At 36.9% G+C, this 24913-nt stretch overlaps 1 protein-coding gene across 5 annotated transcripts; it reads left to right on the top strand.

Moving 5' to 3' along the window:
• Positions 1–2043: 2043 nt before the first annotated feature.
• On the top strand, positions 2044–6155 carry MFP1 (MAR binding filament-like protein 1). Of its 5 annotated transcripts, XM_086602842.1 has the most exons (5): positions 2044–2453; positions 3125–3171; positions 3771–3911; positions 4114–4578; positions 4732–6155. In XM_086602842.1, the coding sequence occupies exons 1-5, from the start codon at positions 2198–2200 to the stop codon at positions 5914–5916; spliced, it is 2094 nt and encodes a 697-aa protein (XP_086458968.1). In that variant the 5' UTR covers positions 2044–2197; the 3' UTR covers positions 5917–6155. The 5 variants fall into 5 exon arrangements, with proteins under 5 accessions (XP_086458968.1, XP_086458964.1, XP_086458966.1 ...); XM_086602838.1 differs by having other exon boundaries at positions 2069–2453; positions 4114–6155; XM_086602840.1 differs by having other exon boundaries at positions 2116–2453; positions 3780–3911; positions 4114–6155.
• Positions 6156–24913: the final 18758 nt, after the last annotated feature.

Genomic DNA, 24913 nt, shown 5'->3' on the forward strand with positions numbered 1-24913 from the left:
AATATTGAAAAAACACCAAATTGTTAGAAATTTCAAATTGTTAGAAATTTGGTATTTGATACTAGGTTGATATCACAAAAGCATCACCAATACAGTTAATATATATAACTATAAGTATATAAGTTGTCTGTAACATGTTAAAGTTGGAACTGAAAACTTTTGTATACTACTATAACGATGACATCTTCTTCTTCTCTTAGTTAGAAATTTAACCCACATTCGAGCACATCTACAAAAGCTGGTTCTAATTTGACTTGTATTTCCAATGACTTAAAAATCCAGTCAAACAAATTTAAAACAAACAAATAAAAATTTGAGCCTATGATCTTTCTCCTACCGCTTTGCTCACATTGTGCTACTAGCTTGGAAGTCTTAGATTTCATTCTCGAATCAATGACTTTTGACCTTATTTCTAACTGTGCTCTAAAAATAAAATACTGGCCCATATTAATAACGTCAATTGCCTCCAATATCTTGGGATAGAGTATGTATTTACAAATACTAATTTAACAAAACCATAGAGTTTCTAAACACAATCTCGGAATTTGGAGGCTCGGAAAGGCCTATACTTAATTTGCGTACGACATTTTTTCGTAAACTTGTCACAACCATATACTTATACCAAAACGGATAGACAATGCATCTAAATATTATGAACCGTCATAAGTATTGTATGCTTTCAAAAATTAGTATATAGATTACAACTAACCGTAGTTATTCAATAACTAAATCTTGTTTGAACTGTACACTATTAAAGCTGCGTTTGTTTACTCAATCACTTGAGGAAATGAAAGGAAAACCCATGAGGCACTATGGAATAGAAAAGAAATGAATGTAATGAATTTTTCTTTTTGATCTTTTTTATGTATCTATTTGGTTATTTTGGAAAAGGAAAAGGAAAACCTAGGAATGAAATCTATGATGTTTGTGAAGCAAAAACTTAAGAAATGAAAAGAATAGAAAACTACATATTTTTTTATTAAACTTTATGTATTTTTTTCCTTCTCTATGACTGTTTGTTATGCAAAAGCTAAAGAAATGAAATAAAAAAATTGTTTTTCTTTCCTCTCAAATCTAAGGGTTGAGCCACAGACTCGAAAACCCTTTCATTTCCTTAGTTTAGTTTCTTTTCCATAGCAAACAAACATACTAAATTCATTGTCATCAAGTTCGGCGTTTTTTTTGAAAAAAATGCGTTTAAAACCCGAGATATTGGCAAGGCGTCTGGTTCCAGTTTAAAACCCGGGTTTTTAAAAAAAACCCGTTTTAAACTTAAAAAACGTTTAAAATCCGAGATTTTGAAAATCTCCCGTTTAAAACTTTTTTTTTTTTAATCTAAAATAAAACACAAAGAAGAAAAAGGGGTTTTGGAGTTTACCTTTTTGAAGAGTGGGCGTTAGATTGACTTATTGAGACAGTTCTATTTTGCTTTGGACTATTCATAATTAATTAGAAATTTTAAAGTTATTAACTTATTTGTAGAACTTGATTATGCCATTATGGTTAGTAATTAGTAGTATCTTATTTAGAGTCGTGTTTTGGTATTGAATTTAAAACTTCTAGTATTTGGATGAGTAATGATAATTTGATACTTTCATATATTTGAATTTTCTTTCATTTGTATTATTTTTATTTTTATTTTATGTGTCAATTCTTTTTTCCACTCTTATAAAAAAAAATCAAATTCTTTATCTATTATATTATTTATCATCGGTTTTTACCGTTTTTTTTACGTATTATACGTTTTAAACCCGTTTTACCGTTTAAACCCGTTTTTTACGCCCCGCATTTTTTTACGCATTTTTTTCCTTTTTTTTTCCGAGACGTTCCGTTTAAAACACGAACTAAGTTTTTTTTCAAATACACCATTTTAAACCTGTACCGTATTTGGTGACAATAACGAAATTTATAGAAAATGTGGACCACACTAGTACTATACTTTTCATTTCTTTTCCATTCCGGAGTTGAAAGGGACAGTAGAAAAAGGAAAAAACAGTTTTGGACTCAACAGATAAGTTTTCTCATGGACTCATATCAATGAAAGCCTGAAGCCCAACCAAAAGTGAGCACCCACCTAAAGAACAAGAGGTAGAGCAGTACTTGAACACTCTGACTCTGACTCTGACTCTGACTCTTAAACTGTTATCTGTTATTATTACTGTGACAGTGGGGAAATTGTTTGAGCTAATTTAATGCAATGGGAAGCATCTGGTTTCTGCAAACACCCATTTTACATCCTCTTCTTCCTATAACATCACATTCTTCCTCTCACTCTTTCCTTTTAAAATCTCATATTAAAAATGACAAGAAACGTAGAACAACAATAATCATGTCTGCTTCTTCTAATCCAAATGAGATTGGTGTATGTAAAAGGAAAGTGATTTTGTTCTTGGGTGTTGCAGCTATTCCTTTTCTTCAACTTAAAGCAAGAGCTGTTGAAACTTCAGTCAAAGGTAAGTTTCGGTTTTCCTGAATGTCTTTGTGTTTGGTATAAATGGGTATGACTAACTATGAATCTTAGTAATTAGCTCCATGTATGGTACTATTAGAGATTTAGAGGTCTCATATGCCAATTGCTAGAGAAGTTAGAGCAGATTTGGAGAACAGAAAACCTACCCGATGAAGAAACTAATTTACTAATTGGCAATTTGACATCACTCATACAGTGACTTCCTTTTAACCAAACTTCAGGATTCAGACAGAGAACTAATAAATGAAGAGTATTTCTCGAACAAGCACCATGGAATAACATTAAAGACGCGTCCATGAAACACCCCCTTCCTTTCTACCCTCCTTTCTGCAAACAAATAAGACTACATTGTGGTTCAGAGGGGGGTTTGTGAAGCTCTCCTTCCAAGATTGTATGTTCGTTCTCCATGTATACTTGATATTCTTAATTACAGCAAAAGAAATTATTCACATGAATTTTTTCTGTGCTTTTGAAGCATATGTTCGGACATCAGAGTGGTTGCTGAAAACAACCATATTAATATCCTACTTTAATATGACGCCATTTTCTAAGTTGTGAATTAGCTTTGCGGCTTTATTTAGATCTTCTTCCTGTTATATATCACTAATATATGCCTTGTGTTTCAATGACAAAAGATTTTCTCTTTCTTGTTAGGAGAAGAACGTGGTTCAAGGACACTGGAAGACAACCAAAGTATAGAGGTTTGAACCTCTGTCACCTGTAATATATTTAAGGGTTAACTAGGAATCCCCCCTACACTAAAAAAAACCCAATTTGATTTTTTTTTAATGTGTATTTGGGGGGAGACACTAATTTCCCATCTAGTTGGGGGGTAATACTAGTTGACCCTATATTTAGAGTAGGCAAAATAACCTAAAAATACAATGTATTTTGCTAGTTTTTACAAAATTTATTCTCAAAATGATTGAACTTTCGATTATTTATACAATTGATGCAACCGGTTTGATTTCTGTTAAATCAAGTGCAAAATTGACGTCACAATTAGTTCGGTGATGTGTCCAATCCTTATTACCCTCAAACAATCACGTGATGTTAATTGTGATGTCAATTTCGAACTTAATTTGACGGAAATCAAACAGGTTGCATCAATTGTAAAAAAATCGAAAGTTCATTCATTTTTAGAATAAATTCAAAGTATGTTGCATTAATTGTAAAAAACAGCAAAGTACATTGCATTTTTAGGTAATTTTGCCTTTATAGTAACCCAACTTAGAAACTTTAATGCTCATTAATCATATGCCAAGCATAATGTTCTTAAAAAGATAGCTTTTGTGTCCAGCAAATACAGCAAGAGGAAGTGCCATCAAATCCACTTCTGTCTCTTTTCAATGTCGTTGGAATAATTAGCTCTGGTGTGCTTGGTGCATTATACTCACTGGCTCAAAAGGAGAAAACGGGCAAAGAATCAACAATTGAATCAGTAAGCACTCTACCTGTACATAATTTTGTATATCCATAAAGTAAGTTCTTCAGTCATTTCTTCAGATTATCAGATTTACAAATTTAAATCTTGTGCCTGATAATCACCAAGCGGTTTTTGTTATTTCTTAGTTTAATTGATTTTCATATATGCCCTTAAAGTTGTTAATCCCTTAACAGTTCTATCTACTATTGGGATGCAGCTTAAGAACATACTGGTTGAAAAGGACACAGCTGTGGTTTCACGGGCGAAGAACTTCGAGGAAAGACTACTTAAGGAACAGGAAGAAAGAGCCAGAATAAATAAGAAGGCCAAAGAAGAACAAACCTCTTTCTCAAACCAACTGAACACAACAAATAATAGCATAGGACTTCTGAGGAAAGAGCTTCAAAGTGAGAAAAGGTTAGTCGGGGAACTCAAAACCGATATTGATAAACTTCAAAACGGTCTTGCAAAAGCTGGGGAGGAGAATAAGGTGCTTGAAGCAAAACTGAAGGCAAAGCGTGACTCGATTGAGGCCTTGCAGGATAGGATTAACTTGCTAACGTTAGAGATCAAGGATAAGGAAAGTAAGCTGCAAAGTCTTAATTCCTCACTTGAGGAGAAGGAATTGGAGTATACGAACTTGTCTTTTATCCACAAACGAGCCAAGGATGATCTCAACGAGGTGAGTTCAGAAATCAAGTCATTAAAAGAAGAACTACTTAAGACTCAAAAAGATTTAAATTCGAAAAAATCTTCTGTGGATGATCTGAATATGAAATTAACTTCTTTAATTACCGAAAGAGATCACATGAACAGAAAACTTGAAACACTTCAGGAAGCATACAATGATCTTAAGTCATCTACTGAAAAGAAAGCAGCTTCAGATGCCGAGCTCTTGGGAAAGAGAGAGCATGAACTACACCAGCTAGAGGAAAAGATCAAGTTTGCATTGAATGAAGCAAGCAAGAACAAGAAAGTAACTGGCGATTTAACTCATGAAAGGGACGGTCTTAAGACCCTACTGGCAGTTGAGGTGGATAATGCTAAAAACCTGCGGCATGAGCTGGAGATCAGACAAGAAACTTTACAGGCTTCAAGAAATGAAGTTTCTGATTTGTCAGAACAATTAAGAAAGTCCAGAAGAACATGTGAAGAGCTGGCATCAGAAGTTTCTAGGGTTCAGACTGAGTTTGTTGGAGCTCGGGAATCATTGATGGTTAGTCTGGATGAAGCAAGATCAAAATCAGAAGTTCTATCGGGTGAGCTAGCTTCAGTCAGAAAAGATTTAGAGAAAACAAAAGAAGAGCTTCTAGTTGTATCTCGTGAACTGGCCGTGGAGACCGACAGTCGGGATAGCTTAAAGAAGGAACTGGTGGATGTCTACAAGAAAGCAGAAAGTGCATCTCATGATTTAAAAGAAGAACGAAATATGGTTGCTACTTTGTATAAAGAATTAGAGGATGCTAAGAAACAAATCGTGGATGATAAGGAAGCAAGAAAGACCATTGAGACAGACTTGGAAGATGCTACAAAGTCACTTGACGAGGTAAACAAAAAAGTGTTGATGCTGTCGAGAGAGTTAGATATGACCAACCCTAGAGTTGAGAGTCTGGAAGTGGAGAAGGATATGCTTTACAAGTCCCTTATGGAGCAGAAGAACCTCTCAAAGGAAGCCCACGAAAATATTGAAGATGCACATGACATTATCATGAAACTTGGCAAGGAGAGAGAGAAGTTAGATAAGAGAGGGAAGAAGCTTGAAGAGGAACTGGCATCAGCTAAGGGTGAAATATTGCGGCTGAGGAGTAAGAAAAACTTATCAAGAAGTTCTGAAAATGCTTTGCCGAAGAAAAAGAACAATGAAATTGAAAATGATGCACCTATGAAAAAGAACAATGAAATTGAAAATGATACGCCTAAGAAAAGGAACACGGGAGTTGAAAATGATGTAGTCATAACTGTTAAGAAGACTGGCAGGAGAAGAAAGAGCACTGGGTCTTCGTCGGAAGCTTTGGAATAGAGGTCGAAGTTCTCAGATTTACTCACTAACTTTTCTGATGTACTCCAGTTTTTGACTTCCCTAGTCTCTAATATTGCACAATTTTTTAGGACACTGTTGTATTGTATTCTATAAGAACATGCTGAGTTATGCAAATTGAGGCTGCGATTACCTTCTGTAAGGATCCCTGATGTTTACGCTGTTGTCCCCATATGTATATTGTGTAGAAAGTTATTAAAACAATGTTCAGTTAATTAGTCTCTTCTAATTTTATTAGGTTGTAACTTGTGATTTTGGAACACTCGGTTATCATAGAAATTAGAATGACATACTAGGAGTGTATAGTTGGAAGTTGTGCCTTTATTTATTTTTTGCTTCTAAAATTACATGTTTTGACAAATGAATTTCTCTAACACCGTTTATTTATAATTTGTATTAATTTTCACTTTATAAATTAATACAAATGAAAATTAATTTATAATGTTGAAAAAAAATTAATATAAATTAATTTGTAATGTTGAAAAAACTTAATATAAATTTTTTAATGTGCAATGTTGAAAAAAAAAATACAAATTAATCCGTGAGCGGAGCGAACATTTTGGGCCGGGTGGGGGTAAGGTGGCCCAAAAAAGCTTTTGGTTGGTTTCTGTCTGTCCTCTATCTTCTCCTATTCATCCCTCTCCCTCTCAATCTCTCCCTCTTCCTCTCCCTCTCCCTCTCCGCTCACGCCCCACTGCTATGCAGTTTACTAGTATAAATTAGAAACGGTATTAGAGAAATTTGACGGAAGTTCCTACATTTCAAAAATCAAACAGTTTGGGGACCATATTGTCATGAAAAAAAGGTGTAAAGTTTGGTCCCCAAACTGTCATGAAAAAAAGTTTGGTCCCCATATTGTCAAAAGGTGTAAAGTTTGATACCCTTTTTAGTCATTTTTTGTATTGAGTTATTAGATGCAAGCAGCAAAACTGGATGGAGAGGAGTCTGTTGTCCTGGTATAACCTCTGCTGAAGATTTAGCAGAGAAATTAGCTTTAAATTGAGTTATTAGATGCAAGAAGCGAAACTGGACGGAGAGGAGTCTGCTGTCCTGGTATAACTTCTGATCTACCAAGGTGTGAATTTGATGTAATTTCCTGAAGAAATGTGCATACTGAAACAGAGTGGAATAAGACCCTAAAAGAGATGGAATTAAGAGAAATGTACATCGCAGAATCCTCAGTTATGGTAGAGAAGAAGGGAAAGCAAAAGAGATATCAAAAGGCCACTTTAGCAGCAACACACCAACACGTCGGTGGCTGTGGCGAAAAAAGGAACAATAGAACGTTCTCCTATAAAACTTTACACCTCCAACCAGGTAACAGCCCGCTTTGAGACTCTTCCCTCTATTGTGAATGATTGTATATGTCGAGCTTGGGCATTGGTTCATGATACTCGACTGATGTATACAAGGTGCGTGGATTCAAATCTCAGGTACAGTACCTTTTGGGTACTGTGGGAGAGCAAGCTTATAGTCAATGGAGAATTTGGTATTGTCCTGATGAGTTGCCACTTGGAATTTTCAGTATTGTCGCTGTAAGTGGGTTCGACCACTTAGGTCCGCCCACATGGATCAAGGATCCATTCCCTATTTAAGCTACTCCCTGGATCGTAGGATCGTAGTCCTACTGGATAGAATATAATCTATCATGAATCTCTTGTTGCGCAAGAGTCGTGGGAGTTAGCTATATGCTTGGTTGGTTTTATATTACTTACATTAGTATCAGAGCTGTTTATGTTTGTTGATTCGCCATTGTAACATGCATTGATAAAAATCAAGTTTTGTCAGTTTTTCTCAAAAACCATTAATAAACAATCTGTTGATTTTCGATCTCTATATGTCATGAGTTTTTAAAAACTAATTAGTAGGTTTTGTTGCTCTTAGTGAGAGGAACGTTTTCCCAAAATTTCATGGAAAACCGTTGAGTAGAATGAGAGAAAACTCAAATCAAAGTTTTTGATAAAAACTGTTTTTTTGTGGTTTTTTCAAAACTTTGAACTGTTTTTTGATCAAATTACAGATCTTATTAATGCTTAATATTTGCATGTTAGTAATCTATGTTGTGAGATCTTTGTAACAGTATAAAGTATGTTTATTTTGGATCTATAATGTGATAGATACACGTCTCTAAACATGCCTACCTTGCCATAAATTTCTGCGAGTTTACTGAAGAAGATGACCGAGTTAGCTCATGAGTTGACTCGGTCAGAGCTTTTTCAAATCAGCGTAATAGGTTGAGTTGGCTCAGTTCTCTGTTTTTTTTTTTCGCTTTCGTTTTTGACCAACCAACCCGACATCGAACCCGGTGTTCTATCCGGTTGAGTGTGAACCGGTTATAGTTTTTGGTATGGTTCAGGCCTTTATTGAAAACGAATTAACCTGAAATTATAGTTTTTGGTATGGTTCAGGCCTTTATTGAAAACGAATTAACCTGAAATTTCATACCCAAGGGTTTTTGACCCTTCTGAATCTGTTGAAATCATCGGTTGATCGAAATTCCAGGTATAAGTTGACAGTATATCTTAGATGAACCGGTATAATGTTTATGAGCCGGTTCAGGCTTTTGGAGACGGCCAAATGATCTGTTTTTTTGTATACATGGGTTTTTGACACTTCTGAATCCATTGGGATAGATCCCAGGTCATGATTCTGAGCTTAACATATAGTTACAGTAGAATTATATGATTATTTATGCCATAAAATGATAGATATTATTCTTTGTTTATGTTTGGCATATATATATATATTTTTTTTTTATCGTATTAAGTGGAATATGATTAGTAGAGGTTTTGTTCCTCCTAATATGGAATTTGTTCAAAAATCAATTGGAAGATATACTCTATATTTACATTATTGAGAGATGATTATGAGCTTTGCAAGTTTTTGATCCCAATATGTGGAATAAGATAATATTTTCTTGGATTGGATTTTTTTTTGGAATAAATTTAAAAAAATGTGTATAGACTAATGTTATATCCACCATTGTATATATGTAGAAAATGGATACAGAAAACTTAGTTGCTGACATATGTCAATCCTCACAAATCTGAATGTAGTGATGGCCACCAAGACCGTAGTAGCGCACCTTAACCATGGAACTAAACTTGATGGGACAAAATATGATATATGGCATAGGAAAATTCAATACCTCTTGAATGAGCAAGAACTCCGTGAACACTTAACCATTTCGATGGCCCAACCTCGAGATTGGGATCGGGACTACTGACCAAAATCGTCGTGACCTTGAGATTTTTCAAGCATGGACCAAGTCGGATCGTCGTCTGCCGCTACATTGTGTTAAGCAAAGATGCATGATGATCCGATTGGAGAATACTGAGACATTCTCCACAGCTAAGGACATGTGGGATCAACTGAAATTTGCTTTCGTGGAACATCAACTACTAGACTTAGAAGTCTAGTTTTAAAGTTTGAGATGTTCGGAAAGATCCTAAGGCAACCATGCCCCGAACACCTAAGGGTGTTATCAAGCATGATTCGCGAGCTAAAGGTCAGCAGGAAATGTCCTTCTTGATGAAAGCGGCAAGTCCAAGTCCGTGATAAGATCTCTCCCCGATTCTTGGATGCACATGAAGCAAAACCATGACTCATAATGAGAGTATTAAGAATTTTTTTGATATTTCTCGACATTGTGAGCTTGAAGCGAGGCGCCCGGGATGCGAACCGTAATGCTTCCGCCCTAATCGCGATCCGGCGAAGCAAGACAAATGGGTCTAAGCGCAAGGGTAATAATAAAAACCCAAGAAACAAGGAGGGGCTAATAAGTTGGCTCCTAAGGCAAGCATAGCCAAAGCCACGAGGCAAGCGTGGTGGAAAGAAAGAAATTGATATGACCAAAGTGAAATGCTACAACCGTAGCGGATGGGACACTTCGCCGTGATTGCACCGGTCGAAGCAAGTATCCATTTCCCGACTCTCATCACATAAAGAGTATGTACACATGTTTTAGTTGCTCATTCTCTCCCTGAATGGATTGTAGATACAGGAGCAACCAGGCATGTAGCTCGAGAGCGAGTAGGGTTTGTAGATTATCGTCGAATTCCAGAAAACACCCAAAGGCTTTATATGGGAAATGGCACTAGTGAAGATGCATTAGGAATTGGTACATACCAACTCTCATTACGCACTGGGCGCGTACTTCTTCTACATGATGTGCTTTATGTTCCTGGAATTTAGCATAATCTGCTTTCTATTTTAGCACTTCTTTCTTTTGGATATTCTTTTGATTTTAAGGCTGATAGGTTGGATATTAAGTTGGATGGTATTGTTTTTGGACATGGATTCCTTATGAATAATTTCTTTAAAGTTGAATTGAATGATTCTGTTTCTTCATTATCTTACATGGCTAGTGCAAGTCGAAATATTGATTCTGTTACTTGGCATGCTAGACTAGGTCATATAGGACAAGATAGGATGACCAGACTAGCTAGAGAAGGCCTATTGGGCCCACTCGCTAAGGTTGACCTACCTATATGTGAACCATGTTTAGTTGGTAAAGCATGTAGAAAGCCTTTTGGAAAAGCAGTAAGAGCTACTCACCGCCTGAGCTAATCCACTCAGATATTTGTGGGCCTATGAATGTTAAGGCACGTCATGGCGCCTCTTATTTTCTCACTCTTATAGATGATTACTCATGATATGGTTATGTCTATCTGATAGCTCACCGCTATGAAGCTTTGAATTGTTTTAAACGCTTTATAGCAGAGGTTGAGACACAGAAAGAGAGGAGCTTAAAAACTTTTCGAACTGACCGAGGACGTGAATACTTATCTGATCAGTTCAAGGAATTATATGAGAAAAATGGGATACGCAGACAATTAACTATTCCTTATACTCCGCAACAAAATGGTGTAGCGGAGAGAAGAAATAGAACTCTTTTAGATATGGTTAGTTCAATGATGGCGCAAAGTAATCTCCTATATCATTTTGGGGGATGCACTTTTGATCTTTGCCTACATACTTAACCAAGTGCCTTCTCACCGGTTCCTTCAACACCTTATGAACTTTGGAAGGCAAAAAGCCCCGCTTGGAGCATTTAATACCCATGGGGTTCAGCAGGTTTTGTTCACAACATCTCCCATAAGTATGGGAAACTAGGCCCTAGAGCTAAAAAGTGTATCTTTGTAAGGTATTCTGATAGCTCAAAAGGTTATGTTATGTATGGTGAACATCCTGATGGAGGAATGACAGAAATAGAGTCTCGCGATATAGATTTCATTGAGAATGATTTTCCTAGCATAAGTAACGCAAAGAAAGATCTTGACCTCTATGAGATAGAGGAGTATGAAGACATCCTACCATCTTCAAGCGAGGGTGGGGAATTAATTTCTCATCCTGTAATCGCTGAAGATAGTGGGAGTGGTTTTCAACCTAGTGGGAGTGTACCAGACAGTGGGAGTGTACCACTAGATTCTCCACAAGATCCTCAAGTGCGTAGGAGTAAACGTGGAAATATTCCCCGTCGTCATTTCGAGATTGAAGGGGATATTTTTATGTGTACTCCATTAGATGAGGAAGAACCTACTTCTTTCAAAGAAGCAATTTCTTCTCCTGCTAGAGACAAGTGGATGGCTGCTATGCAAGATGAGATGAGCTCAATGGGTAAAAACGAGGTCTGGGAGTTAGTTAATCTTCCGCCTGGGCATAAAACTGTTGAAAATAAATGGATTTTTAAAGTTAAACGCAAGGCAGATGGTTCAATTGACAAGCATAAAGCACGCCTTGTGGCGAAAGGTTATACCCAACAACAAGGTATAGACTATGAAGAGACATTCTCCCCTGTGGTGAGATTCGCTTCAATTCGCCTCATTCTAGCTATTGTCGCACAACAGGATTTAGAACTTTTTCAAATGGATGTTAAGACTGCATTTCTCAATGGAGAATTAAAGGAAGAGATCTATATGGCTCAACCGATTGGTTTTGAGGTCCAAGGACAAGAGCGCAAAGTTTGCCGCCTAAAATGTTCTATATATGGCCTTAAACAGTCGTCTAGGCAATGGTATCTCAGATTTCACAATTCAATTACCTCAATTGGTTTTGAGATGATTGAAGAAGATCATCAAGTGTACACTAAACGATCCGAAAAAGAGTTTTCTTATCCTTTCGTTGTATGTTGATGACATTCTTTTAGCCGGGAATGATATGGATTCCATTGTTGCCACTAAGAAGTGGTTGCCCTCCAATTTTGAAATGAAGGATATGGGTGAAGCGGACTATGTATTAGGAGTTAAGATCATGAGAGATCGCGAAAAAGAAATTTCTTGGTTTGTCTCGGGAGACTTACATTAGAAAAATTCTTGAAATGTTTCAGATGCAAAACTCCAAACCAATAGACACCCCATTGGAAAAAGGATGTGACTTAAACCTTGATCGCTGTCCTAAAACTAAAGAAGAAAAGAATAAAATGTCCAATGTGCCATATCCGGCTGCAATTGGTAGTCTGATGTATGCCATGATGTGTACTCGACCAGATATCAGTTTTGCAGTCGGGTTAGTCAGTCGTTATCAGAGTAATCCTGGTCTAGCTCATTGGAAAGCTGTGAAAAGGATACTCAGATATCTACAAGGGACTGCTAATTTTGTCCTAAGTTACCATGGTGGATACTTGAAACTGAAAGGTTACACCGATGCAGACTGGGCTGGTGATAAAGATGAGCGCAAGTCCACTTCGGGTTATGCTTTTATGCTCGGAGGTGGAATTATTACTTGGTGTAGTCAGAAGCAAAAATGTGTTTCTTTGTCTACAATGGAGTCAGAGTATGTTGCTTGCTCAGCTGCAGTCCAAGAAGCTGTTTGGCTAAGGAAATTCTTGATACACTTAGATATCACAGCTCATGCAGAGGATGCAGTATTACTTTATAGTGATAGCACTGTAGCTCTAGCATTTGCAAAGGATCCTAAGTATCATGGGAAGGCCAAACACATAGAGACTCGTTTTCACTACATTCGAGATAAGGTTGCAACAGGAGAAGTGGTCTTGAAACATATCTCCACGCTTAACATGTTAGCTGATCCCATGACTAAACCTATTGCACGAGATGCGTTTAAATCTCATGTTAGGAGTATGGGACTTCATAGGATTTGATATGTTTGGACATCTTTTATGTAATTGATATTGTTTATGATATATTTCATTAATTCAGATTTTTTGGAATATTCTTTTAATTACACATTCTTGATTTGTTTTTTGTCACCGGGTATGAATCGACCTACTCACATGGGTGATTCACCTTGGCGCTTGGAAAGAGCGAGCAAAATGAGACATCTATATTCTTGGCGCTAGATGAGCGAAAAGAATATTTTTAAAATTTTTGAATGTCGCCTTAGTTAGAACTAAGATGAGACCTTATAAAATAAAGGTCGAACATAAAATTTATCCACAATTTTATGGAGCCTCAGTTTAAGCGAAAATGAGTGTTTTTCTTAACAGTGCTAGAGAGTGGATAAAAACTCAAGTTAGGCTTGTTTAGCTTACTTAGACTAAGATTCAGATATGGTGTTACAGTTTTGCAAGTGACATACCCATTTTATGGGATAACACCATAGCATACATAACATATTGTATGTGCTTTGCCGACCAATAGTGAGAACAATGAATGAATCCCTTCTTCATTGTTATGTGAGCCAATGGGATAATTGAAACTTTTTCCCATCAGATGCCTTTCTTAACCTAAGGTTATGTCATGAAGAGAATATTTGGTGACGCTTACTTTAGTGTGCTTCCTAAGTACGACGAGATTTTACCGATACGGGCATTTCTAGGAAAGCGACTGAATATAATTGAAATGGCATGAATGTTTAGGGAAGACTTTTTGATATTAATTACATCTATTTTGTGACTCATAGCGGGCCCGCGACCATATTTTAATATGTCATGAGTACAAAACAAGGAGGGGATGTAGCACTGCTTTAAACGAGGGATTAAGAGTGCTGATTCCAGTGTAATCAACAATGTCTAAGGCATATACGAGATGCTTCTGGGTGATGCGTTTTTATTAGTTGGGTGAAAACTTAATAATATCGCTCCTGTTGCTCTTTGTTCTTCTCGTGAGGTCGCACACCTTATTCCCTATATGCAAAGATGAGTAATAGAGATATTGAGATTTGCCCTATGTGGGCGAGTGGGAGATGTATGTGGGTTCAATCACTTAGGTCCGCCCACATGGATCAAGGATCCATCCCCTATTTAAGCTACTCCCTGGATCGTAGGATCGTAGTCCTACTAGATAGAATATATACACTTGGATAGAATATAATCTATCATGAATCTCTTGTTGCGCAAGAGTCGTGGGAGTTAGCTATATGCTTGGTTGGTTTTATATACCTTAAAAAGGTATTAGAAAAACAACAAGCAGAAGGAAAAAGAAAACAATTCTCGACTCTCTTCTTTCTCCATTCACCAAAGGGGTGGGCTTAAGGTGTGGATACAAAGGGGATTGATTCTAGTAACAATCCTTCTCAAGAGACAAGGCTAGTAACAACTCACAAGGTTATTATTCTTTGACTTGGGGTTTCTTCCGCTGGACAAGAGGTATGTTCTATAACTCGAATAACATGTTAATGTATTACTTACAGTCGCAAATCGTTCTTGTTCAAAAGGAGCTGCATTGGTTGACAACTGACGTAGGCCGATATTAGGGTAATTACAAATGCTATTGGACATTAGGTGAATTTTGAGAAGCCAGATCGAGTTAAACAAGATAAAAGTTTCACTACACATTGCCAAGTGAATGTTTTTTACTTTGATTGCGCAAAGAACTATGCCTCGTCAGAGGTGGAATGATCGCTGTGTCACAACTGTTTCTGATCATCAGTTGGACCAAATCTCATAGAATTAGTGGTTGTTTGTTTTTTCATTTTGCAGCATTAAGAGGCGCTAGTTTTAGTGTTCAGTGGTTTCGATAGTTGTTTGTTTTCCAAGAGTCTTCAGCATTTAGCGGCAAAAATCGTCTTCAGCGTTTCGAGACAAAACTCACGCTGAATGCTGAATTTTATTCTTGTCGAAAGATCATGACAAAAGTGACTTCATCTTCCCAAACTCATCTATTGGTAGTTGAACACAAAGAATTGATGTAGTGGTAGCGAGGACTACACAAAACTCAATATGTCGGGTATTATTCTTTGCTACAGCCAGACCCATCACATCTTTTTTGTCAAGGGCTTTTACATGTTACAGCCAAACAAAAAATTACACTTCAAAATTGAAAATTAATGTAAAAAACGAAATAGATTTTAATTTTTAAAATTACTATGATGTGCTTTTCCAGTGATACTTGCTTTGTTTCCAGGAGAGTATCCGACAGCGGTAACATATTAGACTCCATTAAAATCATCATACATGATGAAGATGAGTCCAGGCAAATTGGATTCCTAAGCAACGAGAGCTGAAGCTGCTGCATATTTCTTTCATTCCAAAAGCTTTGATAGTGTCAACTGTCAAGTAGTTGAGAGGCATTTAGTTGTATGCTGTGCTTCCTGCAAACAAATCTGACTCTGTAGTCATATGTAGTGTCTAAATTACTTTTGGTTAAGTTATCAGTAGGACGCTATAAACTTTTAAAGGTATGAGAATATCGGTTATCCATTGGCACATTAGGAATTACTGACGGTTCTTGAACTAAATTTATGCGATAGTTAAAGGTTTGGGCGAGCTATTATTCGGGCTTTGCATTCGGCTCGGAACAGTAGTGTCTCCATAGCCCGGCACAATACTTTTGTAGGCTCGGGCCATGACCAAACAAATCCCAAATTAAGACAAAAAATTTAGGCCCAATCATTCAAATTGGAAATTATTTATGGCATATATTTATGGTTTTAGAACAAATCAACTGGGTCGGTGTAAACAATTACGGTTCCAAGACAAAATTTTCTATTTTTGTTTTATTTAATTCCAATAATAACCTTATCCTCTTATACATAATAGAATTAGAAAATAGCAATTCTAGAGTGCGCTAGATTTCCAGAATAAACCCAACTTTCATACACAATTTTTGCCATTCCACTTCTCTCGATCAACTCCATTTCTCTCCATAAATCGTTGCTCATATAGGTTCGTTTTTGTTTTCCTCATTTTTCTATTTTATCTCATCTCATTTTTTTTTAATATTGTACAAAAGATTTCTTTGATGTATAGATTTCTCGTGATGGTAAGCGATCTATCATTGAAACTGATGCCGAGCTCTAAGCCATTGTTTGTTATAGTTCCGCGAAGCATATAAGCATGATTGATTTTAATATAGTGTTGGGTTTGTCTTCTTCAATTATTGTTGAGAATTGTGAGAGTGAAGGGAGTACTAACTCAGGTGGTTCTATTTTTCTTGATCATGATATTGAGTTTACTCATGAAAAGAAGACGAAGGCTTGGCTAAGGTGTTTACACATGTTGGATAGAAATTTAAAGGACCATGTGATTTCTGTGTGAAGCTAACCATGTACTTGATTGAGACAGAATATAAATACTTGTATCAAAAGAATGATTTGCGTCGAATACATGCTATTTGTAAAATAAAAGGGGAAACTGGTTGCTTTTGGGTTGTCGATGGGGTTTTGAAGTTTGGTTTTTCGAGATGAAGAAGCTTAACCTTGAACATAGTTGTGGTTTTGCATATAAAGATGTTAGTAATTGTAAACTTTCAAGTCAACATGTGAAAAGCCTGATTCTTGAGATGATTTGTGATAATCCTTCTATAAAGCCGAGAGAAATTATGCGCTTGATCATAGAGAGTATCACCTTGATATATCATACTATTATGCTTATATTGGTAAGGAGTTAGTTTTGAAAGACATTTATGGCGAGCATGGTCTTTCATATTATCAGCTGCATTGGTTTGAAGATGCTTTGAAAGCTTCAAATCTGGGTAGTCATGTTATGCTTGAAATTGACGAGGGACTCCATAAGTTTTGTAGGATGTTTATGAGTTTTGAAGCGTGTATGCATGGGTTCAAGTATTGTCGCCCAATGATCTATTTGAACGGGACTTTCTTGAAGGCCAAATTTAAAGGTTGTTTGTTAACGGCGACTGACCTTGCCTCTTTTTTGTGTATGTAGATGGTGTATGGTCATTGAACAAAACAGAAGCGTATCAAAACCTAATTATCCTTTAATAAGTAAAGGATGAGTAGGGTATCGTTCCACTTTTAAGTGTATGTTATGTGAAGGACAAGACTGGAGAGGGGGTTTAAGGGATTAAAAACTATGATTGTAGAGATTTTAGATTATAATACTAAACTAAACTAAATTAACTAAACTATTGAGAATTTATAAGAGAGGGAATTCAAGAGATTAGAATCCACCAATACTTTTAATCTATGACCTTCTGCTTCATGGTTGTTCTTACAAGTAGACTACAATTAGGCAATCGAGTGAGTGCCGATGCCCTCTTGATCTAAAACATCGTTAACAATTAACTCTACTTAAGGTTGTTCCTATGTTTATGCTATTAATATCTTCTTTCTTTTTATGTAAGCTCGGGCAGCCATTCAATGTATTACCGAGAGCAACATCAAGGAGTACTTCCTAATAGACCGGCCATTCAATGAATCACCACTTAAGGCAAACACAAAGAATACTTCCCCTAGGCAGCCACTCCTTGAGCTACCCCTTCTAAGGCAACACAAAGAATAATTCCCTAACTCTAAAGAACTATACTACTAGAAGAAAAGTAAAGAACACTAGCATGATATTAATATTGCAAAACATAAACCCTATTTTATACTTCCATCCCCTGGTGTGGGCAATGGAACTAATAACTAAAAACATAAAGAACTAATCTGATTGAAGAACACCATGAACCAGAAGAATCATTAAACCTTAAGCACTGGCTTCATCTCCTCCCTTGAAGGAGAAGATTAGCCTTCCATAGAGAAGGAAGAAGAAGAAGAGTCGAAGAACATAAGACTAGAAAGACTAATTTATTAAGACTCAGCTAGTTAAAACCGATCTTTTATTATTAATCTCTACTTTCGAGTTAAAGGAGACAAGAATATAAGTGAATTGGCAAATTACATGAGGCACTTAGGTCCTTTATTTATAGAGGTTACAATGAGCTCTAGAAGCATTCCAAACCGTCATTTGTTTCCTAATACAAATAGACCTCTTTCAGAGTCCAACTTCGTCTCCAAAACTGAGAAGAAATTGGCTACAGTGTCGATCCATGCGTCTGGATGCACTATTCATGCGTCTCAGACGTGATCAATGAGTCTGGACGTTCGATCCATGCGTCCCAGACCTATTAGCCTATTTTGTCTCTTCTGCTTTATCCTTCTATCCTCTTTTGCGGGGCTTTGGTCCAAGCATCGAATCCTTTGGCTTTGGGCTTCCAAATATGCTTTAAAATAGGTCCAAATCGCATCTTTAATAGCTCCAATTCCTTGGCCTTCTCCATGATTGTCCACGGGATTCCCATGTGATCCTTAATGCTTCGAATTGCTCCGTTTTACCCCTTTTTCTCTAATATTCTACAAAACTCTCTTTTTCACCTGTAGAATCTTAAAACACAACTTATAAACACTATTAGTCCACTAAGATGGCTAAACAAGAGACATAATCGAGGGTTAAATAGCACTTTTTGAGCACTTATCACAACTCCCAACTAGTCTTTTGCTAGTCTTTTAGCAAATAAGATAAAAAAATAGATAAGTGATCAAAATCACATCCTAATAACAAAAATAAAATCCTAACTCATTTTCGCAGGCATCGCGATTGCATTTACCATATGCAACAAGGCTTTAACCCTTTAAGTTCTCCAAAAAGGACGAGTTATAGTCTCGTGAGGGTTTTCAGGTGATATACCCACAAAATCAATCAATAGCATGTTCAAGAATGATAGTATTTTCCAGAGAAAAAAATTCCTTACCCACTTAGTGCTTACTCCAATAGACAGTCTCCATTGCTAACTACATTGCTGCAAAGACTCATAAATTATGATGGGAGATACTAAAAATTGACAAAATTCTTAATCAAGGCTTATGTGTGTACTTAGTCAATCTCCTATACTCTCCAATCCAAGAAACGGAATCCTTAGTTTACCATAGGTAGATAATCTCGACTTTCAATCCTCACCGGTCATACTCTCAAAAAAGAATCTCTCAAAAGATGGTCTACTATTTTACCTCATGTATGTGGGGAAAAGAATAATGCATACGAACATCCCACATATTACCTTGAAAAACAGACTTCTGAATAAAAGTAGTCTCATGGAAAGAATGTCAATCACATATGAAGTGTCGGGTCCTTCACTTTAGCATCCTCTCACCTATTCTAGACTTTGTACCATACTGTAGTGATAAGTCATGGGTTGTAACTTGGCTTGGGTATTGGTTTATGAAGGAAAGGTAAAAAGGATTCTAAGGTTGTTTCTGAAAAACACTAAGGGTTTTGCTTCATTCTTTCGAAGATTTCTTCAAATTCTGTATTACAGAGAAAGTTCTTCCTTTGTCTTAGTTTTTCCATCCATTCTGTTCAACACATTTTTTTTTAAGCTCAGTGGTATATCCCTGATTAGTACTGGATATGCTTTTCCACTAACTTCTTTCACTTAGAACATAATGATGGTCTTCATTGTATCTCTCTGGTATTTCCTTTTGTGATATTTCTCCCTCTTTATGCCCCTCGTATTCTCAGAAACATATGGGTATGGCTGATAAATATTTTGGCTATACTCCTTGTCTGGAGTTGGATAAAGGGTAAAGGGTTTTATAAAAGAAAATGGCTTATTGTAAGGCTCAAAAGGGTTTAACATGATGGTCCTACTAGGTGGGATAAAGGCTGAATGGGTTCACTACTTGACTTATCAGTATGATACTCTGTTTCGAATAGACTACAAGACCTAATGGCTATCTCCCCAGTTTATGTCACTTTGTGATTAACTAAATCAACAAATAATGAAACTATATTACAACGACATAAAGAACTGAAACATGTTGAGTCACTAAGACTCGGATTTTTCGTAAGAACTCTCCAAAGAATGGGTATAAAGCTCAAGTCTCACGGGCTAAGTAAAAAAAAATTCTACTTCCAGTTTACTAGGGGTTTAAATCTCTCTTCTAGCAAAAATACACAAAACTAACCAAGTATTATGGTGGTGCCTTGATAAAGAATTCTATCAACAAGAACTATGTCCGAGCATAATAAATAGTTTAAGCGATAATGAAATCAATAATATTAACTATCTATCAAACTCAACACTAAGCAGTATAGAATATATATCCCAGACTTATCATTAAAATTCATTTTTCTCATGCTACTGATATAGAAACAAAAAATATTTTTGTTTTTGAAAACTAATTTTTGAAATTCATTTCTCAAGTACACCCTCCCCCTACTTATGTATGCATTGACCTCAATGTATAAAGAAGTAAATGAAATGGATGAGAAAAAGGTAGGATATTATCATTGATGCTGAATATCAATATTTTGATCTTTCTCTGTCATATAAAGGTTAAACTCACAAAATAGAGAAAATCAAATATAATTAGTTCAAGAAACAAAACAAATACAGGATTATTAAAGGAACTAATCCTACTGAGCAAACAGTGCTCAAAACTACTCGTGGCGGCCTCTGATGTTACGACGTCCTCTATCTGGTCGTCCGCCTCTCGGTCGACTCTCCAGCCTGACTACCCGCTCTTTAATCTCGTCAACACTACCAGCCAGGGTATCTACTGAAAGTGTATGGGTGGTCTTTGCTTCGGTAGTCCTTTGATGTTCAAACAACGCCTGCATCCCCTTTTGCATATGTATCATAGCAGCCCTCATGTTCTGATCCTCTATAGCTTGATAGGGTGCTATGTTTCCAAAATTATACTCAATAGGGTGTGGTGCAGCTATAGGGTACGTCGGCTGTCCCAGCACATCTAAGTACTCAGAGCTCCATTCTCCTGCAGTCCTCGTAGCCAAAATACTCTTAGGATCATAGCTCTTGAGTGTCATTCGAGCAGCTGATCTAAATCCTAAGCCTTCCATGATCTTTGTGGCTATGACCGGGAGCGCTATCTTAGAATGCTCCACCTTCTTTGTCTTCATATTCCCCAGCTTTCTAAGAATAAATCTACACATACAGATTCTAACGTCCCTAGTCATCAACATCCAAAGCAAGTGTAGACCGGGCTGGTATAATGTGTTCTCACTCACCGTGCCTACTACGTTGTGACAAAGCCATCTGTATGCTAGCTGCTGGTTCTTATGCAGAGACTTGGTCTTCGTCAGGCCTGCTTGATTAACCTCTGTGATAAGAGCCCAAAATTGTAGTTTTAACCCTGTAACAGTCATACTTTTAGACCAATTATGTGAGTAATAATTAAGAGTTAATACTTATTACGTGTTTTTATGTGTTTCAGACTTCAAAGTCAATTATGTGCAGAAATATGCCACTTTGATGAGATAAATGAGCAATGGTTGGTTGCTAAGGAGTTCGATGATTAAAGGCCAAGATTCAAGAAGACAAAGCCTTTCTAAAGCCCGGTCAAAGCTGAAAAGTCAAAGTCAACGCGGGCAGAAATAGCACTCAAAATCAGCAGAACTTCCGAAGGCCGTATCTTTGGACTCAGACCTCGGAATTGGGCTTACCTTATGTCAAAACGACTGGCTCGGAAAGAGCTTTCCAATGGTTTAAGCCTTGACCTAATAAGAGGAGCAGAAGTGGATGAAAAGTCTGTTGAAGCCAACTGCAGCTGAAGAGGCCTTTTTGGACTAAAAGAATTGGGTTTTGGGCCTGATTCTCTGGCCCAAAACATTTATCCAAGCCCATGCACGATTTTTGGATCTGAACATATAAAAACCAAAGCTTAGCTCTTTGTTAATGGTAGCTAGTTAGACCTAAAACAATAGATAATTCTAGATCTAGTTTTCATTAATTAAATTAAGTTTAGTTTAAATTCAATTCTTGTTTTAGATTAAACTTTTAGAATCATTGTTCTTAATTAGTTTGATAAATAAAATAGCTATTTGTTAAATTTCGGTTTTGTCATTTCAAATTATAGATCTAGTTTTAATTCTTGTTGATTATCATTTCTGAGTTGTTAAATTAGATTGAAGTATTGTTAGTTAAATCAGTCAAGTTAGAATTTTGATATGATGTTTAGTTATAATAATATGGGAAATGATGGGTTGATGAATCAAGGCTAAACCTCCATTAGAGGGGTTAATGAAGCCTTGATGAAAACTTAGTTGTATAAGTGTAGAATCATTGTAGAGTCTATTCTATTCTAGAATGTCGTGTTTCGCCATGAGAATGGGTAAACGACCTCACATGCTAGTTATAATTGGTAGAAATGCCATGTTAATTAGGGATTAGAATGAGCAATTCTTACAGTAAGAACGTAAGGATTGGATTACAACATTCTATGCTAGGTGATTAAGTTAGATTCGAGGTGGAATCAATTCCCCTCTAATTCTTTATCTAGATTCACATTCAGTATTCAGTATCATTTCGTTATTCGTAACTTGTTAATTTTATTCACCTCGTAGTATAGAATTCCCCTCGTAAACCTCTCATTAGACTTAAGACCGATTAGTTAACTATGAAATCATTCCATGCTAGAGAACTAGGAGTGGAACGAATTTGTTACTCCACTCTATTTTGATAGAATTGAGAGTAGAAATCTTTGATAAAATTTAGGCACATAAATTAGTTTTAGTTTACTTACGTTTTGAGTTCATCGTTCATTTCGTAGGTAAACTATCTTTTTATCATTTATCAAATGGCACCGCTGCCATCTTAGTTTCACTTTAGCATTGTTTTCATAGTATAATTATTCATTTTTAAGTCCCATTAAACCCACCCACCCTTGTTTTATTCATACTGTGGTTGTCCGTTTCAGCGTTGAAAAGTTCCGACAAATTACACGGAGCGAGACCGCGCCCAGACGAGCTCACCTGCGCCCAAACGCTTGGAACCTTGAGCGCGACCCGCCCCCATATTGAGCGCGACCCGCCCTAAAACACTGTAACTTGAAGTTACACGGAGCGCGACCGCGCCCTAAGCCAGCGCACCCGCGCCCTAAGCTAAATTTTTCCGGATTTCTACAGGTTTGTTTCGAACTTCGAATTTTTAAGTTTTTCAGTGTTCTAACTTGTTATTTACACTGAACACGCGTAAACAAGACACTATTCATAAGCAAAGCAAGGACGCTATCAGGTATTCCTTTCTTCCATACCTCGCATCTCCAGTTAGAGGTTTATACTAATATATCAAGATTATTTGGAGTGTTGTAGTGTTTAGACTTAGACTTGTATGAGATTAAGGTCTGGTCGGAGAAAAACACCGAACGTAATTAACCGTCAACGTCAACGTCAACAAACAAATCTATCGAGTATACCAATCACTACACCTCTAGCTACTATCCCACCAACCACACCTGACATAATGGCTGAAGAAAGAGAGACTCCTCTCTCCGACTTTTACAAAGCCTTGAGCGATAGCTTTAAATCTTGTATCGTTCTAGCAGACCCAGTGCGGGATTTCCGAATCCCCTCAAATATTTTTAATTTGTTACCCATTTTTCATGGTTTAGACCATGAAAAACCTTATCAGGACATGCGTAGGATTGAACAAGTCCTTACAATATTCCATCATCCTACGGTTGGTGCGGAACAAATTAAACTAAGGGTATTCCCTTTCACCTTAGCCGATAAGGCGGTGTCTTGTTAACCCCAAAGCTAATTACGTGGACTCGTGGGCTAAACTTGTTCAGCTGTTTATGGAACATTTTTACCCACCCCTAAAGACGAATGAGATGCTTTCCAAGATTCATTTTTTCCGACAGAATCCTCATGAATCATTTTCTGAGGCTTGGAATCGTTTCACCGATCTGCTTATAGAGTGTCCACACCATAACCTAGCAAAAGACACGTTAGTTCGTGCCTTTTTCAAAGGACTTCAACATCACCATAAAGAAGTCCTCGACATAATGAATGGGGGTAGTTTTCTAAGTAAAGGAGCCTGGGAGGCTTACAAATTTTTAGAAGAGTAAACTAAACGCAATAACAATTGGGGGGGGTAGTGATGATATCCCCCGCTCTGCTAGTTCTTCTTCAATAGTTAAGGCCGCCGGTATGTTTGAGATGAAACCCGATCCAGAAATTAAAAATTTAATCGAATCTCTAACTAAAAAGGTTGAGGCTATTTCTGTTCAACAAAAGCCTATCCCCGTCATGAATGTAAACTCCAACCCATGTAATTTCTGTTTTGAGTCCCGAAAGCACCCTCGACTCCTATTGTCCTCTCTCCTTATGAACAACAACAATTAGAGCAAGATAATGTGTGCTCCATTAATAGCTATCCTATTCCTAATGCCCCATGGAGGCAACATCCCAACTTTAGTTGGCGAAACAATAAACAAGTTACACCTCCAGGGTTTAATAACCAAAATGTTAGGCAAGCAAACAACTATAACCAAGCTCCACCTAGGCAAGGACAAGGACAAGGTCGGGAAATTATAATAATTATAACAACCAAAGCTTAAAACCACGACAAGGTCTAGCACAAGGTCAAAGTAATTATAATAGTTATAATACCAATAGAGGTATCGTTCCGGTTAACAATAGTAACTATCACAACCTACCCATAAATAATCAACGTGAGATAGTTCGGTCGCACCACCGTGACTACTACACCTACACAACCGGATCGTGATCGACGCTTTTTATACAGTTACCCAACAACTCTTCCAAACAATGACTCAATCAAACCAATGGATCTTACAATCCATAAATCAGGGCATACAACAATTAGCCCAAGAGAAAACCCAACCAAAAGGCGTGTTTCTAGGACAAGCAATAACAAACCCTAAAACAGCAAACACAGCCTTTGAGGTAAACGGTAATACTAGTACGGAAACTACAATCGTAGGTGACCTTAATGCCATCACCACTCTCCGCTCTGGAAGAGTGGTTGATAATAAAGTAACTATGCCTATAGTTACCCCATCAGTACTCCCTACACCGGATATCGATCTAGATACC

The sequence above is a fragment of the Coptis chinensis genome, chromosome 3 (genome assembly GCF_015680905.1).
Source record: "Coptis chinensis isolate HL-2020 chromosome 3, ASM1568090v1, whole genome shotgun sequence".
In the NCBI taxonomy this organism is placed as follows: Eukaryota; Viridiplantae; Streptophyta; class Magnoliopsida; order Ranunculales; family Ranunculaceae; genus Coptis; species Coptis chinensis.